Raw genomic sequence first — 18,317 nt, forward strand, 5'->3', positions numbered from 1 at the left:
CTTGTGCGCAGTTACCTTGTTATCTGGAGATGCTCCTTTCTTGGCCGGAGCGCTGAGTGGAGGGGCGGCCTCTTCACCGGACAGCGTGAGGCGTCTCTGCTATGGGGCGGCCGCAGGAGCCCGCAGCGCGCGGTTCACTGTGCCCGTAGCCGCCCAAGGCCCCCACCACGTCGGTTCTGTCTGCAGGTGACCTGGGCGTGCTGGCTGGCCCTCCCCGTCCCCCGTGCACCGAGTCACTGCCCGCCATCCCGCCTCAGCAGCATCAGGGCCGAACCCGCGGTCGGGCCTGGGCTCGGCCACTGCCCCCCACCCCCGTGCCCCACACCACCCCGCCAGCACGATTGTCCTTTACGTCTGACTCTAAGTCACTATTTTCAGCAGCTCCCGTGCTCTCTTGGCCCCCGCGTGGCATTGCAAACCCATGGGCTCTGCCTCATGTGCCCTGAGCACAGGGATTCCTTAGCGAGGGTCCCTGTCTGGCTGCTCTCTCAGGCTTGTCCCCAGACTTACGTCTCACGTGTGTTTGACTTTGTTCAGGCTGCGGCTTCCCCTGCTCTGGTGGGTCGCGCCCATGGTCCGTGGTTCCTAGGTGCGCCCTGGTAAAGAATTCCGGAACCGAGGCGTCACCCTCTCCACCTGTGTCCCGGCAGGGATCACTGGCTCTGCGCATCCGGGGTGCGGGCGAGTGCCAGCCGGCTGCGGCTACAGCGTGCTCCCCTCGATGCCGTCTGCGCTGTGCTGGCTCCGGGGTGCACGTGGTCACGCCCGTGGCGCACAGTCCCGTGGGTTAAATACCCGTGACTCCCTGGCCTGGCCCGCCTGCTCGGCTGACAAGAAAAATCAGGTACTGGTGGGCAGTTCTGTTAAACGGTTTAATATTCAAGTCACACTCAGTACAATCAAGTAAATGGCAGCAGCTTTATTAAGCGTCAGGTCAGTCGGCAAGCGCGAGGTGCCCAGTGCCCGGTACTGGCATGTGGTGCGGCGGCGGCCACGGGTTCCAGAGTAAGTCGGCCGTTAGGTGAGTTCCAACTGTTGGCTCTCCCGCCTGCAGAGTAACTCCCGCCCTCCTCCCCTCCGCCCTCCCCAACTCACAGCCTGCGCACCGCCTGTCCCGCGAGCCAGCGGCCGCCCTTTCGTTCTGGAGGGAGAGCTGATCTCATTTGTCACCTGAACAAAGAGCAATGCTTAAAATTAAAACTATCCACGTGTGAAGCTTCTTGGGATTGTCAGCTGCCGCTGGCGCCAGGCCTGGCATGCGTCGATGCCAGTGCCGGGGCCGGACGCAGAGACCTCAGCCTGGCCGGGCGTTCGTGCACCCAGACCGAAGGGGACCCGGAGCTCAGGACGACCCTCCGAGAGGCCTGCCGTCTTCAGTGGAAACTGGGACGGTGGCCCGATTACTTCTTTTGCTCTTGGTAAAAGGAGTCGATGATGTCTTTGTACTTGTCCAGAACCATGGGCCGTTTCAGCTTCATCGTCGGACCTGAAGGAGCGATTGGAAAGAGGGAGTGAGGCCTGGACGCTGAGAAGCCTGGGAAGGTGTGTGGTGAGGATCCGGAGTGAGGCCAGTCCAGGGACCCAGCTCCCGCTGCCCCGGCGTCGTCCCCGCGGCCGACGGGCCACCAGGGAGCTACTGGCATCACGAGAGACCAGGAGGCACCGCCTTCCTTAACCGGCATAACCTTCCTCCGCGTCTTTCCGTTCTGTCCTTTGGGTGAATCGATGGCTCCATCAAACAAAACCGCGGAACTAGGGTTTCTGTCTCGGGCTCCCGGATCCTTCTGGGGCAGGCCAGCCGCTGTGCTGTGAGCACACAGGCAGCCTCGGGACAAGGCTCTGGCCCCCAGCCACGCGGGTGAGCAGGCAAGCGGCTCCAGGTGACGGCCACCCGGCCGACATTTTGTGACCTCAGGAGACCCCAAGCCAGAACCACCCAGTTAAGCTGCCCTGGATTTCCGACCCACAGAAAGCAACATGATAAATGCTTTTTGTCTCAAGCTGCTAAATTTGGGGGTAATTTATTACACAACAGTAGCTAACGAGTGGACCGCCTGTGACCACGCACACGACGGCGTGGGGCGTTAAGCTTTGCTTGCGCGACGGGCCGGGGAGAGACCGGGCACGCCACCTCCACGGCGGTCTCTGGGGGTCTTTCCCAAACCCCTGTGCTTGGCCTTGGTTCTTCCCTCTAAAGCTCGGTCGCAAGGGCTCTGATTTAGCGTGGGGGCAGCTCAGAGTCCATTTTGCGCTAACACGCTTGGCTGTGTAACCGGAGACTTCAAAATCAAAGTCATTTCCAGAAACTGGTTACAGAGGACACCTGCCTTCAGTCTTTTAGCGCCAGACAACCAGACGCACTCCAGTCTCCGAGGGCAGCTCAGCGCCTGCGGGCACTCGCACCCTGCTTCAGCCTCCACGGGCCAGAGGCTGTTCCAGGGAAGAAGCCATTCCCGCCTCCCCTGGCCGCCAACACCCCCACGTGCTACAGCCAAGAGTGACTTCGTCTGTCCCGCTGAGGCCGCAGCAGCGGCCTTTCCTGGTTTTGTGGACCACGGTCCAGAGGGCTTCATCCCTTTACCTGCACGCGAACTGAGCCCCTAGAGCCAGGGGACTCCAGCCCAAACACTAACAGGGCCTTGGGGTCTGCCTGCTGGTCCCACTGCGATTTCAGGGGAAAACGGCCCCCCGTGTTCAAATTAACAGGTCCCAGCACATATTTCGCATACGCGGCAGGCTTTCCCCAGGCACAAGTCTGTGCACCAGGCAACTGTGTCCTCCCGCCGGAAGGAGGGGGGCTGCCGGTGGCTTTATGCTTGCCCTGTCTGCTTCCCGGAAGGCCCTGCCGTGGCCTCTGCCCTCCCACACGGCCCCTGGAATAGTGTGAACAAACAAGCAAGGAAAAAACCCTACCCAACTCTCCACCCGAAATGGAGAAGTCCCTCTGGAGAATGGCCCACTTCTGGATGTGGTAGGGCCGGGCGGCTGCGTTCCTGTTGACCCTCTGGATCCCCTGCTCAATGGCCTGATACACGGCCTCGTCCTTGGTGCCCACGATCTCCGACACGGTGGTGGCCTTGCTGCCCACCCGCTGGCAGAAGGCCACAGCCAGTTCAGTCAGGTTGTCCGTCGGCTCCGAGGTTTCTGGGTCCAGCACGCACTGAAAAGCCAGAGGTCAGACCAGGCCCAAGCCTCGCCCACAAGACACAAGCCCCAGTCTCTGAGGATGTGGGTCACTGTGAGCTGTTTCAGGGACGGCCCGTGGTGGAAGGACACCTAGAAGGACTTCAGCCAATAAAACCATGGACTAAAACAGGGACCCCTCCGGCCCCATCCAGCACCCTGGGCTCGGAGCATCTGAGCGGGGAAGTGGGGGCTGCAGCCCTGGGAGCCGGGCTGAGCTGGACCATGATGGATCATCACAGCAGCGTGTTATCCATTGTGGTTCCTGCACCTTGCACCTGAGTGCAGGGAGCCGACAGGTTATCCCACAGTAAAGGCTCGAGACCTACATGTGTTGTGTCCTGGCCAAGCGTGGCTGCTGCTTGGGCCAGGCCCACAGACACCCCCGCCCCAGAACAAGACCCCTCAACGTACCTTCAAGGTGAGTAGCATGGACAGGAACTTCCTCTGGTCCCCGATCAGCATGGCATTACTGACGATGGGCAGCTCCATCTTCACAGCCTCCTCAATGGGCACAGGGGGGACGTTCTCTCCACCGGCTGTGATGATTAATTCTGGGGAGGCAGGGCCAGGCCCCCGGCACAAGCCTCAGTCCAGGTGCCCAGGGGTGGACCAGGGCCCAAGCCTTGGCCCCAGCCCCTGGAGGCAGAAGCGTCAGGCAGCACTGGATACTTGGCGGGGGTGGCGGTGGGGGGGGGGAGGCAGTGCCATGCCCGCAGAAGCACCTCACACCTGCTGGGGGGACACCTGCTGGGGGACACACCTGCTGGGGGACACACCTGCTTGGGGGACACCTGACCTGCTGGGGGACACACCTGCTTGGGGACACCTGACCTGCTGGGGGACACCTGACCTGCTGGGGGACACCTGCTCGGGGGATACACCTGCTGGGATACACCTGCTCGGGGGACACCTGACCTGCTCGGGGGACACACCTGCTGGGGAACACACCTGCTCGGGCGACACCTGCTCGGGGGACACCTGACCTGCTGGGGGACACCTGACCTGCTGGGGGGATGGTGGCAGTTCCTGGAGCACAAACACTCACTCAGGGCTCCCACTCCCTTGTTCATCATCCAAGACTTTGCCTGCTCAGACTTCTCATCCATCGCCCCCCAGACACGCTGCCATCGCCCTGCAGTTGAATTGCCACCCGGCAGGCCCCGGCACTCACCATGGGCCAGGCACCGTGCTAAGTCCTACATGTGCAGTGGTTCACCGAACCCTCACGACCAGCCTATGGAGAAGCTCATTTTACAGATGGGGAAACCGAGGCACAGGGAGGTTAGGTGGCTTGTCCGAGGTCGAGTACATCCCAGAGTGCAGCACGGCACGGTTCCAGAGCTCCCGCGATGAGCCTCTCACCTCGCCTACACCTTCCAGACACCTCCTCCCGTCTCTGTCTAACATACCGCGTGTTCTTCTCAGGAAGCCCTCTCCCCCCGCCAGTGACTCTGGCTCTCCCTTCTTGGAGCTGCTCTCCCAGCGCCCGCCCCTCGTCCACCGCCTCACTCACTGCAAGACCAGCTACAGGCCCTTAGCGTTTGGTCTCCCCCGTGGAAGGTGGCTTGCTGCCAAACAGATGGTTTTAAGTGGACATTTGCTTAATACACCTGGACTGTTTTCGCTAGCTCTTGCCCCTCCCGCCCCCAGTTCTAGGTCAACAAAGAGGAGTTGGTCCCCTTGTGTGCAGGTCCCGTGTGGACATGGAGAAAGGCCCTGGCTGCAGGAAGCCCACAAGGCGGTGGGATAGAGGGCTGCCCGGGGCTGGGGTAGCCAGGGAGGCATGTGGCCCAGCTGCACATTGAGCATGAATTGGGTCTAACGGATAGAGGGCACATGTACACGGCAGGTGAGACAGGGAAGCAAAGGTGGGGGGAGCAGGGCCCCTCCAGTGCCCGCTGAGGGGCTGCCCGGACGGGTGGCAGCCATGGAGCGGTTGGGGCTCAGGGTTTTAGGGCACTGGCGAGCAGGGTGAAGAGTGGTTACCAAGGCGTGGGCTCAGAGAGGATGCATTCAGACCGTGGGGTCTGTTGGGGGCAGCAGGGGTGGGGCAGAGAGGGAACCACGGCCAGGCACAGTCCGGCGGCTTTCACCACCCCTGTCTTCCTCCTCCTGGGGCTTTCTCTGGCCCCCTCCCCCTCTCCCCCTTCTACCAGTGTCTTTCACATGTTAGTGCGCTTAGAAGCCCTCAGCAAACTGGGCGCAGGAAGGGGCACCTGCCAAAAATCCACGCGAAACGCATTCAGGGATCAAATGTCAAAAGCGTTCCCCCGAGACCAAGAACGGTACACGGACGACCACTGTCCCCACGTCTATTCACCACGGCTCGGAAGGTCCTGCCAGCACAAGAGGCAAGAGAAACGCCCAGAGGGACAGGAGAGGAAGGAACGAAACGGTCAGTATTTGAAGGCGATCGATGGTGTGCACAGAGCTGGAGAGAAATGACAAACCGCCAGCTTCTACGGAGCGCCTCCAGGTCATGTGACCCCAGCCCGCAGCAAGCAGCCTCCAAGCCCCCAGCAAGCAAGTGGGACACAGATTCTACAGCGGCGCCCGGACATAAGACACTCAGGAGCCAAGCTGAGAACCGATGTGCAGAAGTCCCCACGCTGCACACTAGGGAACGGCTGTGAGACACGCAGTCTAGGGAAGCCCAGGGACGGGCCCTGCCGCTGACACCCACCCGCGCCTGCATCGCGGGCTGCAAGCTGTCTTCCTGGCTATGACATCTGTCGTTGCTCCTGGGGTTTGACTACGTGGAGGTTTTTTGTTTGGTTTGTCTTTAATGTAGTAAAATTTCGTGAGTCCCTTCTCATGGCTCCTGTAGACCTCTGGCATTCCAACCGGGTAAAGGATTTCTCTGTTTCCCTCTGGGAGCGGTAAGGGCTCCGTTCTTCCTCATACGGAAACGTTCTACCTTCTCTGTCGCTGTCGTGCACAGACGAGTTTCTCCTGCGATGTCTTCTAAACACGCCGGCACGAGCCACGGGCTCCCCACGGCGCTCTCCTGGCCTTCTGTCTGCGAGACGCTACTGTGCGTGGCGGCCGCTCCGCCCTGTCCGACGGCGCTGGCCTGGCCTGAGCGTGACCATGAGCGCCTTCCTTCAGAGGGGTGGGGTCTGGCTTTCCCAGGACTGGGGCCGGCTTCCCGCTTGGGAGACTCATGTTTCATTATGCTAAGGAAGCAGCCACCGGTTTCCGTTTCTATCCATGAATGAGGATATTAAATTTTTGTTAAATGCCTTTGTGATAGATGTGGAGATGACCACAAACGTTTTAAAGGATCTATTAATGGGATTAATTACATTATTTATCCCTGCATTTCCAGAAGAATCTCACTGAGTCACGACGGGTTACATTCTAATGTGCTGGCACCGACTGTTTGCCAGTGTTTTATTTAGGGTGTTAGCATATCTATTCATAAAAGTCATTGGTCTACAGTTTTCTTTTTAAATACAATCTTTTTCAGATTTCGGTATCAATGTTATACTCCAAATATACTTCCAAAATTTGGAAGTTTTCCTTCTTCTCTATGCTCAAAATCAGGTGAGGTATCATTGGAATTCCCACCTGCTGGTCCAGCGTCTTGTGCCTATGTGGTGGGGGATGGTCACGATTCGTTCCCTGGGCATCAGTCTAAGTTTACTGTCTTTTCCGAAGTAGGTACCTTCCCCAGAAAATGATCTCACGTTTCTGTGTATCTGCCCAGCACTGGGCGATCTACCCCATGTTCATGGCCTGGACGACTCAATGTTGTAAAGAGACACATTCTCACCAAATTAACCCGCAGACCCGATGAACTCAGAATCAAAATCTTGGCACCTGTTCGGAGGCAACCGGCATGATTCTAGCCACGGTTGTCCGAAAGATGAAGACCAAGGCGGTAGGCCGCGTGCAGCCAGGTAACAGGCAGATCACAAAGATCCCCGGGAGCAAGGACAGTGGGCGAGCCGCCTCCCGCACAGGCCCCTGGCCCGGACACCCTGCGGGGAGGGAGGCTTCTTGGCAGTGAGGCTGGGTGGGTGGATACTTATCTGGAGAAAAGGCACCTGGGCCCCCACCTCTAACTATAGTATTGTAAAGATTTTATCTATTGATTTGTCAGAGACAGAGAGCGAGCACAAGCAGGGGGAGGGGCCGAGGCAGAGGGAGAAGCAGGCTTCCCGCTGAGCAGGGAGCCCAACATGGGGCTCAATCCCAGGACCCTGAGATCATGACCTGAGCCGAAAGCAGACTCTCAACCGACTGAGCCCCCCAGGTGCCACCTAACCATACTATTTTATAAGGAGGTCCAACTCTGGATGGATGTTTCCTGGTTACTCTCTCCCTTTCAGCGAGCAGGCCTCACCCGCCATCACCAAGCCGGGCCCTAGGCGGCGCTCTCAGTCACCGCCCCCCCCAACCCCGCACAGCGGGAGGGCGTGTGCAGGGATCTCCCAGCTCCCCCGCTGTGCGGGGGGGGGGGCGAGGACCGTCACCCTACTCCTCCCAAGACTCAGGCCAGGCCTGCCCAGACTCTGCCCCAAGAGCCCGCCTCTGTGGCCAGCAGAGCCCGGGCTGGACGGCTCCCCTGCCTGTGAGATTTCTAGAGTTGCTCGCCCACTCCCTGAGCCGGTTTCCCCTGGGAAACGGGCAGGGAGCCCCCCTGGATGTGTTTGGACCTACACCCCCTTGCGCAAAGTGAGCAAAGCACTTTTCCGTGCAAGTCAGTCCCCAGCAGTCCCCCTGGGAGGCCACATTCCTCGTGGGAAATTTCTCTGAAGTCTCCTGCTTCATTTTAAATTTTACATCCAATCTGTGTTCTCGATATCGTGCCCATGTTTGCATGTAAAAATACATATTTATGCCCCACAATCTTCTGGAAAGACTTGCCTTGTTTCTCTAGGGAGGCTGAATCCCAGCTCCACCACTTACTAGCTGGGCGACCTTGGGCCAGTCCCTTACCCTCTCTGGGTGTCCTCATTAGGAAGTCAGGGTCGAGGTGTCTGCCCCACAGCAGAGAGGAGGACGTAAAATGCTGTCAGTCCAAGTGCACGAGCTGGATACAGGCTCGGGACTCCGGGCACAAATGGCAGCAGCACATCCCCCCAACACACGCCTGCAGCCACAAAGCCGGCCAGCGGTGCTCACCTTTGAGCCGCCCTGTGATGTAGAGGAAGCCGTCCGTGTCCAGGCGCCCCATGTCACCCGTGTGCAGCCAGCCATCAGCATCGATGGCCTCCTGCGTCTTGTCCTCCATGTTCAGGTAGCCCATGAAGATGGTGCGGCCCCACAGACAGATCTCCCCAATGCCCTCGGCGTCCTCGTTCACCAGCTTTGCCAGGCAGCCTGGCACCAGCTTGCCGGAGCTGGGGGCAGCCGGAGGGGGCTGGTCAGGCCCCACCCAGGAGCCCCCCCTGGGTCTCCAACCTCTCACTCTTCACCTCCCAACACTTTTGTATTTTAATAGGGAGTTAGAGTGAGAGGTTTTAAAGAGAAGAAAGAAGGGAGAGAGGACGGGTACAGCTTCAAGCTCTGTGATGGGCCGGCACGGGCCAGTCTTTAAGCACAGCGGGGGGGGATCCCTCCACGCACCCCAGAGCTGACTGGCCAGTCTGCCTACTGGAGGGCTGGCCCTGTCCTCCCAGCTCCCCCTCCTGCCCCTGGTGACAGCCAGGGACCCGGGCCAGGATGGAGCGGTGGCCCCGGGTGCCAGCCAGGGCAGGCGGGCTCACGCATACCTGTAGAGCCGGTAGTTGCAGGGGCTGGACATGAAGTGGGGGCCCGAGGTCTCGCTGAGGCCGTAGCCCGAATACAGGTGGATGTTCAGGCCGAGGAAGAAGCGCTGTGTCTCGGCGGTCATGGGCGCCGCTCCGTAGAAGCTCTTCCGACACTTGCCCAAGCCCAGCGCCTGGCGGACCTTGGCGAGCACGAGGTACTCCGCCAGCCTGGCCGTGAAGGGCTTCAGGTCGCTGCGGGGAGGGAGAGCGGTCCGCGCAGGCTCGCGCACGCGCACGCATGGGCGCGTGGGTACTGGGCAGGTGCGCGCCGGCCTGGACGTCTGTGAGCGCGCACGTGCAGGTGTGTGCCCCGCGTGCACCGTCCTGAGCCCGAGGTCAACCAGGCGGGGCTGTGCGCAGGTGCGGAGACGGAGGGATGTCTGCCGTATTTGCAGACATGCGTACGCGTCTCACGAGACATGACCTGATCTCACAGACCCGCTAGTGATGGAAAATATTTCTAAGTCGGACGGCCCAGGTGTGTGCCGTGCACCCCCACAGCACTGTGTGGGAGTTCGGAAAGCTGTCCGAAGGCTCTGGGGTCCCCCGGAGAAAGGCTGGGAGAGCGCTCACCACTGGGGCCCCTCCCTGCCCCCTACTGAGTCAGGAAATGCCTCAGGGACTGTGAGGACGGCTGGGGGGGCGGTGAACGTCCCCCAGGGGAGCGAGTGAGTCCTGCCAATTGGAACCCAGAGGTGGGGTGACTGTCTCCTGTGGAGTCTGGGAAGAGGCCTCCAGCCCAGCGCCCGATGGGGCCTCTGCACAGGGGTCCCTGGAAGGAGCCCAGCCCAGCAGGTCCTCGGTCCGTCCTGGCCTGCTGCCCCAGCCCTGCTGCCCCCGGCCTCCTGGCCCCCACTTCCGTACCTGCCCGGGCAGGTGAGGTTCTGCTCCAAGGTCACCGACATGGCCCAGCGCAGCATCTTGCGCCGGATGAAGCCGGACTGAGCCGCCACCTCCTGGATGCGCTCCATGATCTTCTCCCACACCCGAGGCACCCCCATGTGGGACGTGGGCTCCACCTCCCGCAGCGTGTCCACCAGGGTCCCCTGTGCCGCGCCAGAGAGGAAGGCCTGCGGCTCAGTGCCAGGAGGCCCCTTGCACCAGAGTCAGGTGCACACGCCCCACAGGCGTCCTGCACAGAGGTGCGCACATGTCCCACGCTGTCGGCCGCCCCTGGGCAGCCATCCCCGCTGCTCATGCGGCCAGGCGCCCCAAGGCTCCTCGGTCCCCTCCCAGCCCTGGGGGCGGCCACTCCTTCCTCTCTAACCCGCCCATGACCATTCCCCTAAGCAGTGACCCATGTAAGAACGGATGAGGGACCATTTGGGCCAGGAGGTACAGGTGGGGGGAGGTGTGCCGGGGGGGGGGCATCTGGGAGAGCTCTCCTCATGCTTAAAATAAGCTTCCAAAGAATGGGGGTAGTTGATGAGATTGGGAAGCAGGGCGGGACTGCGACCACTCGTGGCCTTCCTCTGAGGATGACCTATCCTCGATGGCATGTGGCCCCCTTTCCTCTACGTACCGTCAGCCCCTTCTTGCTGGGTCAAGTAGACCATGCTGACTGCAGCGGAGAGAGTTCTGACCAATAAATGCACGGGGGCCCGCACACTCACACGCTCACAGGTGCACGCACAAGGCCCCCACACGAGTGCACACTCGGGTGTGCTTCTGCACATGCACTCGGACCCCCGCTTGGGCAGAGGCAGACTGACCTTTAGGGCGTCGGGCTCGGCAAAGCAGACCTGGGCCCCCCACTGGATGCCCGTCCACAGGTCATAGATCTGGGCGGCGATGTGGCTGAGGGGCAGGTAGCTGACCACCACCTCCTGCTGGACTTCCGCGGGCTGGATGTCGCCGGCCTGGCTGCCATACCGTGCCGTCCACGTGATCTGAAGGACAGGCACATGGGCCCCAGCAGTGTCCCCAGCCTGCCCTGGAAGTTCTCACCCCGGGGCTTTGGCGACCTCTTCGGCAATGCCCCCCACCAGGCGTCTCTGCAGGGAGCTCCCGGGACAGCCCTCCCCTCCCCTCCCCGTTCCCTCGCTGGACTGGGTCTGGACCACAGACCCAAGGGCTGTCCTACGGGTCCTGGCCCCCGAGCTGAGGGGCCAGAGGAGCGTCCCCGGGGGCTGCTAGGGCAGGTCCAGTGCCCAGATCCACCTGCAGCCAAGCCCACCCATCTGGGGTCCGTCCTACATTGTCTTGACTCAGCATCACGCCCTTGGGGCTCCCGGTGGTGCCGGAGGTGTAGACCAGTGCGCAGCACTGGTTGGGCTGCTGGGTGGTGATGATGGCGTCCAGGGTCTCCTCGGGCAGCTCCTCCCCCAGCCCCATGAGTTCCTCCATCTGCAGTGGGTGGGAGAGTGCGCGGTCAGCAGGGCGGCTGGACGGGCCCCCTGCCCCACCCCCGTACCCACCGTGTACACGTTGGCCATCTTCTCTGGAGGCGTCTCTCCGTACGTCACCACCGCCTTCAGATGCGGCAGGTTTTTCCAGGTCTGTGTTGGTGGGAAAATAATGGGGTCTCATTAAAAAAAAGTTACCTGCCGAGAAGATCCCCATCTCCAGGGCTTGGTCTGTCTGTCAAGCACTTTGGTCACTGGGTTCCTGGGCTCTGACCTTTGACCCAGCTGGACACTTGCCCCTCTTCATGCATAGCTGTCCCCTCAGGAGAAAACCAAGTGTCCCAGGGCCTGGTTGAAGCAAGTATGCCTTATCCCACAACAGAGAACTTTGTAGAAGAGAGAGGGGCAGAGAGGGGGAGGGGTACAGAGGGGGGGACAGAGGGTGGAGGGGGACAGATGGGGGAGGGGGACAGAGAGAGAGAGGGGACAGAGAAAGGGAGGGGGAGAAACGGGGAGGGGGACAGAGCAGGGGAGGGGGGAGGGAGAACAGAATTCGGTCATCCTGCTGAGTGCAGGTGACAGAGCGCAGAGTTCAGGGAAGCCGCGGGACTGGGCACTATGAGGAGAAACTCAGAAGAGAAAGTTCTAGAACTCTTCTCATCAGGTGCCTGGTGCTCCGGAGTATTTGGTTGAGTACCAGTGTTCACGGCAGCCACCGGGGCTGGAGGACAGGAGCTCATAAGGAGCCAGGACCGTCTGTGTGTCCGTCAGCCAGCATGCAGGGGCCCCCGGAGGCGTTCAGCGGAGACCCAGAGAGGTCAGATCTGAGCACAGGTGCTAACCCTTGTAAACATGCCCCGAAAGGCCAAACACAAGTCTCGAAGTAAAGTTCAGAGAGAGAGAAACACAGGAAGGACACGGCCGTGGAAGGACACCAAGACACCCAAAATACATGGAATTGGAGTCCCAGGAAATACTTTTTTAAAAATTGAAAAGCAGTCTGAGAAGCTTCCAAATTTGATTATAAATCCACCGATTCAGGACTCGCAATGAACCCCAAGCAGGATAAACACAAAGAAAAACCACAACACACAACATAACAAATTGCTGGACACCAGCGGTGAAGAAAAAAATCTTAAAAGCAGCCAGAGAAGCAAAGGGACGCTCGCGCACTGTTGGTGGGAACGCCAGCTGGTGCCGCCGCTCTGGAGACCAGTACGGAGGGTCCTCAGAAAGTTGGGAACAGAGCTGCCCTGCGACCCAGCCATTGCACTACCAGGTATTTACCCCAAAGATACAGACGCAGTGATCTGAAGGGGCATCTGCACCCCAGTGTTCATAGCAGCAACGTCCACAATAGCCAAACTAGGGAAAGAGCCCAGACGTCCATCAAAAGATGAAGGGATAAAGAAGATGTGGTTCATACACACCATGGAATATTACTCAGCCATCAGAACGAAGTAAATCTTACTATTTGCAACAACACGATGGAACTGGAGTGTATTATGCTAAGTAAAATAAGTCAGTCAGAGAAAGACAATTATCTTAATCTGATCTCACTGATATGTGGAATTTAAGAAACAAAACAAACAAGCAAAGAGAAAAGAGAGAGAGAGGTAAACCAAGAAACAGACTCTTTTTGAAAAAGTATGTATTTATCTATCTTAGAGAGAGAGAGAGCAAGTGAACTGGGGGAGGGAGAGGGGGAAGCAGGCTCCCCGTTGAGCACAGAGCATGACGCAGGGCTGGATCCGGGGACCCTGAGATCAGGACCTGAGCCCAAACCAAGAGTCGGACACGCTCAGGCGACCGACCAAGCTCCCCAAGCGCCCCCAAAAGAGACTCAGTTCTAAAGAACACAGTGCTGGAGACCAGAGGGGCGGGTGAGGGGGGATGGGGAAGGGGAGGAGGGGGGCACCTGTGATGAGTGCTGGGGGTTACACAGAAGTGTCGAATCACCATGTGGCACACCTGAAACTAATCTTGTGGGAAACTGAAACTGTGTATCAAGTACACTGGAACTAAAATAGAAACTTTAAAAGTCAAAAAATAAAAATACATAAAAGTAGCCAGAGAAACAAGATGCCCTATACACACTGAGAGGAACAGAGACACAGGACAATAGACTTCTCATCAGAAACTACATACAGTTGAAAACATTGGATGGAAACTTTAAAGGCTGAAAGAAAAAAAAAAAAAGAAATCCTATCAACCCAGAATTTTAAACCACATGAAAATATCTTTTGAAGAAATGAAAATAAACACGTTTTCAGATATGCATTACAAGAGATGTTGAAGAAAGTCCTTAAGGCAGGAAGATGGTACCAGAAGCCGACTTGCACCTACGGAAGGGGACCAAGAGCGTCAGGAATGGCCCAACGGTGGGTGAATATGGGAGAGAGAATAGGAATGCTTTTAAAATGCCTTGAATGATACTCGACCGTTGAAAACAGTGTAATGCAGGGTTTGTAACCTGTATGGAGGCAGAACAGAGGCGGGGAGGAGGGAGGATGTTGGTGAGGACTCTACGTGCCAAGTTAAAAATGCAAACGGTAGGGACACCTGGGGGGCTCAGTCGGTGAAGGAGAAGCGTCTGCCTTCGGCTCAGGTCATGATCCCAGGGTTCTGGGATCGAGTCCTGCATGGGGCTCCTTGCTCAGCGGGGAGCCTGCTTCTCCCTCTGCCTCTGCTCCCCCTGCTTGTGCTCTCCCTCTCTCTGGCAAATAAAATCTTTAAAATAATGCAAACGGTAAACCGAGAGCAGACAGTAATGTAATAACTAAGTAGCCACTGGAGATAAAATACCGAAAGACAAACCGAAATGCAAATAGAGAACTGAACAGGAAGGAGCTCCGGGAAGAGGGGAAAGGAACAGGGAAGAGATGGTAGAAACAGTCTGCTGCCTGGTCTGCAGACAGTGCTGCTGGGTAGGACAGGAAGACAACTCCGTGCGGCCTCCCAGACACCGGCCGTGAGCGAGAGGACACAGGCTACGAGCAGCACAATGCAAACATTAATCAGGAGTCTGATCTGAATGCGAGACACAGTAGCTTGGGAACAAGGACAGTTCCTGCGGCCCCTCGGGAACATTCTTCATGACAAAGGGGCCATTGCATCAAGAGGACGAGGTAGGAGCCTAAGGACGTGTGCTCATAACGGAACTCGAAGGTACGCAACGCAGACGCTGATGGAAGTGAAAGGAGAAATGGACAGACCCACAGTAGTCACGGGCGAGTCAGCGCTCCGTGTCTCGGTCTTTGAAGGAACAGGTGCACAGATCAATAAGGAGACAAAAGGCTGAAACACTGCGACACCATCAGCCGCGTGGACGTCACTAACATCCATAGAGCGTTCCACGCAGCCACGGCAGAACGCACATTCTTTCCAATGAGCCTGGAACGTGCGCCCCGCGGACCGCACTACCCACAGGTGTTTCAGATAGCAAAGAGCCCCAGGTCGGTCGTGAGAGAAGGGTCTTCCTTCGGAGAACGGGCCCAGCTGATGGATTAGAAAACCAACCTTTTGCCACCACTCATGAAATAATTAATTCAGGCAAAGACCGTCCATGGAGAAAGGTTGATGGGGAACGTCGCAGTGGATGGTGGTCCCCCCACACGGGCTGAGGAAGCGGCTCCCTGCAAGCCGTACCCCCCCAGCATCACGTGCCTCTTGAGGCCGTGGGGGATGAAATCCACCTGTGGGGTGTTCGCCCCAGACACGGTTTCATCGGAAATGCATGAAGTCTTTCCCTCTAACAATAAGCACAGAAGTTAGAGGAACAAGTTGAACAACCGGGAGAGGAAGTGGGCGGGTAAGTCCGGAATGTGGGACCCCGCTCAGGATGGCCGACCTAGCTCCTGCAGCGTGTTCTGTTCCTGGCAAAGGTTCTCACCCTGGGTCCGCAGGGGTGTCCACACGGGGGCGGGCCCCACATCCCTCAGGGTCAGGTTGCAGGAGGCCTGGGGTGGGGCCTGAGGATTTGCATTTCTAACAAGTTCCCAGGTAAGGCTGCTGCTGTCCCAGAGCGAAGCAAAGTGGGGTTTTGCTCTGAATGAAAAGACACTTAGGGACCACCACTTGCCCCCTGTGGGCCCATTTAGGCCCCCTTTCAAAGGAACCGACTTTGAATTATTTTAGATGATGACCTGGGGTAAGCATTTCCTAATTCTGGGCCTCAGTCTCTTCAGATGCAACATGGGGCAGGGGACAGTATTAGGCTTCGATCAAGGATCCGTGCAGAGGGCCCGGCAGGATCTATCTCCTGGGAGAGCCAGGGTTCTGGGGCGCCCGCGGGGAGCGGAAGCAAAGGGCCCCTGCCTAGCTGGCGCTTGGAGAACCCCTAACGACAGAGGCCTCAGGCAAAGCTGCCTGGGGGCTGCTGGGTCAGCTCTTGGCTGCATGTCAGGCCAGTGACTCCTTTGCCTCAGAGAACTCTGGGGTCTGCAAAGCCCCCAAACCTGAGGAAATCAGGGCTCACTGAGTCCCGAGGTAGCTGGGCAGGGCAGTGACGGGACATCCCTGCTGGTCACTGCTCTCTAAACACTTGTCCCCTTTCTATTTCGTGAAGGGCCTGAGTGCTTGGGGTGGGGGTGGGGGCGCCGAGGACGGCTCAGGCTCACCTCGGCCTCTCAGAGCAGCTCCTGTGGACCCGATAGTTCGCAGCCCTATCTCCTCCCCAGTCTCAAGCGTGTAAACGACTCAGACGGGTTGGGGACATTCAGAATGAGATCCTGAAAACACATTCCAAAGGCCCCTGCGGGGAGGCAAGGCTGCCCCCTGATTGGGAAGGTGAGCCCATCTGACAAACCTCTAGTCGCCAAACGAAAGCAGGTTCCAAAGTGCCCGTGAGAAAGGGTTTTCGAAAGAATTCAAAATGGCAGGGACGAGGGAGCGCTGCCACAGACTGCAGCCACGCCTCAGAGGGCTGGGGCCCGCGGGCAGGGCAGGCCGCACGTGGGGGGGCCCCTGCTGGAGACTGACCGGGAACGGCGGCAGCACGGCATTCATCCAAGCACAGGCCTGTGGGACCCGCTTCCCCGCCTCGACTCTGGCAGGGGTGGGGGCCCCGGGCCTGTCATGCCTCCCCCTCTAGCCCCAACGCGGCCCGAGCCCCCCATGTTAACCTCTGTTGCTGCTGAGCAATGAGGCCCCCTCACTGACTCTCACTTGGGGTCCGAGCTTCCCTCCGCTGTTGCCACTTTATAGGGAGGGACGGGACGGGACGGTGAGTCAGCCGGCCTGCACCTCTCTGGCCCTCACTTTCCTTGTCTGTAAAATGGGCTTACAAGACCGTTTCTCAGGGCCGCTGTGCTTAGCACCCGAACACTGTCACCACCCCCGAGCTTAGGGTCGCTTCCCCGCAACGTCCCGGCTCCCAGGTCTGCTTCTTCGTGTGTGAAACGCAGACGGGGGTGGGTGAGGTGCCTTTCCGGACCTCCTGTTTTAATAACAACTCCTTTCTTTCTTCGCCTGTGAGCCAACACTTTAGCAATGTAATAATTTGAAAGCACTTACATGGTCCTGCTCTGGGTTGAATTGTGTCCCCAAAAACGACATGTTGAAGCCCGAACCCCAGCGCCCAGAACGTGCTCTTCTCGGGAAACAGGGTCTTCTAAATGATTTAACCTCACATGGCTGCTGTCCTCATGGAAAGGGATTTGGACGCGGAGACGCACATGGGGGCGCGGGGGCCACGTGAAGGGGGAGGCGGAGACGGGGTGCTGCGTCCAGAACACCAGCCTTTGCAAACTGAAGCGGGGGGCCCACAGCCTCACCGAGGGAGCTATTTCAAAACACACTCCGGTCTGGGGTCTCCTTCTAGCGACTCTGCCTCAGGGGTCTGGCGGCAGCCGGAGCCACCCCAGGATTCTGATGGGAGCCAATGGCCAAGCTGGCTTCTTTCTTTAGGCTTGAGGGGGAGACCTCTTCACTAGAGATGAAGGGAGGCGCCTGCCCCGGCCGCCCCTCTGGGCATCCAGATCCCACGGTCCCACCTTGGGGGCAGGTCGGGAGCTGGGGCCCAGGGAACATCTCCAGAACCAGAGCCAAGCCACCAAGTCAATGCCAGAGGCCTCTGCGAGCATGGAGCCCTCAGGGCCTCGCAGGTGGCAGGTGGCGGGTGCGGCTGGGGCTCAGGGCTGTCCCTCGGCCGCCACACCCTGGCTGTGGTTCCTGTGGGGTGCAGCCGGTCCAGAGGGGTCTTAAGTGAATCCCCCTGCAGAGGAGATCGGCTGGCTCAAGGGGTGCTTTCGAGCTCTTGCTGTGCCCCCGTCTTTAGAAGACTTTACTAGACTTGCAGCCCCCACCCCGTGGCAGCCCCTCCCCTGACTCCGCAGTGAAGGTCAGGCTTGAGCGCTCAAGGTGTCCAGGCCCTGGGCCACCCTCGGGTCACACAACCCTGCCACAGGGGGAGGACCCCAGCGTTCGTGGGAGGCAGCGGCCCAGCTGGCGGCCCTAGCCCAAGGCCGTCACCCTGTCCGGGCTTCTGGGTCCTCAGGGTCCCGAGCTGCCCAGTGGTAAGTACCCATTGCCTTGCCTTGTTCTTTGTGTATCTGTGAGTCGTGGGGTTGCTGTGAAGGGTGAGGGGGACCCCAGAAGGAAGGGTGGAAAAGTCCTTTGTAAGCTGGAGGTCCACAGGGACACCTGGCCTCTGGCCCCCGTGCCCGCTTCCCCTGCGCCCCAAACCTTCAGGATCTTCTCCAGCTGCTTCTGTGTATCCAGCACGATGATGTTGGCACGGCTGTCCTGAGCAATGTACTGGCAGGCCTCCGGGGAGCTGGTGGTGTAGATGCCGGTGACAATGCCACTGCAGGAGACCCGGGAGGTTCGTGTCAGAGCGGGTGCAGGGGCCACTCCCTCCGCCCAGCTCCTGCCCTGCCTGCCCGCAGCCCTGCCCCTGGCAGCTGCCATGCCCGGACAGGCAGGGCTAACCGCCAGCTCAGTACCGCTGCCCCGGCGGTGGGGCAGAGGGGTCCCGAGAGGGCCCCTGGGAGGGGATGGGGTCTGGGGAGGGCACGGGGGCCTCCAC

General features: G+C 59.2%; 1 protein-coding gene across 1 annotated transcript in view; it reads right to left on the reverse strand.

Annotated features, from left to right (window-relative positions):
• Window positions 1-853: 853 nt before the first annotated feature.
• The window catches only part of ACSBG1 (acyl-CoA synthetase bubblegum family member 1), a 47,620-nt gene continuing 30,156 nt past the window's right edge, over window positions 854-18,317 (reverse strand). The window contains exons 5-14 of the mRNA XM_040642915.1: window positions 17,975-18,095; window positions 11,363-11,443; window positions 11,142-11,291; window positions 10,658-10,834; window positions 9,810-9,991; window positions 8,907-9,137; window positions 8,317-8,534; window positions 3,598-3,737; window positions 2,914-3,160; window positions 854-1,486 (exon numbers count right to left, since the gene is read on the reverse strand). Of these exons, the coding sequence (XP_040498849.1) occupies window positions 1,401-1,486; window positions 2,914-3,160; window positions 3,598-3,737; window positions 8,317-8,534; window positions 8,907-9,137; window positions 9,810-9,991; window positions 10,658-10,834; window positions 11,142-11,291; window positions 11,363-11,443; window positions 17,975-18,095 (1,633 nt within the window). The 3' untranslated portion in view covers window positions 854-1,400. The remainder of the gene's footprint in view (window positions 1,487-2,913; window positions 3,161-3,597; window positions 3,738-8,316; window positions 8,535-8,906; window positions 9,138-9,809; window positions 9,992-10,657; window positions 10,835-11,141; window positions 11,292-11,362; window positions 11,444-17,974; window positions 18,096-18,317) is intronic.

This window comes from Ursus maritimus, unplaced genomic scaffold (assembly GCF_017311325.1).
Source record: "Ursus maritimus isolate PB19 unplaced genomic scaffold, ASM1731132v1 scaffold_27, whole genome shotgun sequence".
Lineage (NCBI taxonomy): Eukaryota > Metazoa > Chordata > Mammalia > Carnivora > Ursidae > Ursus > Ursus maritimus.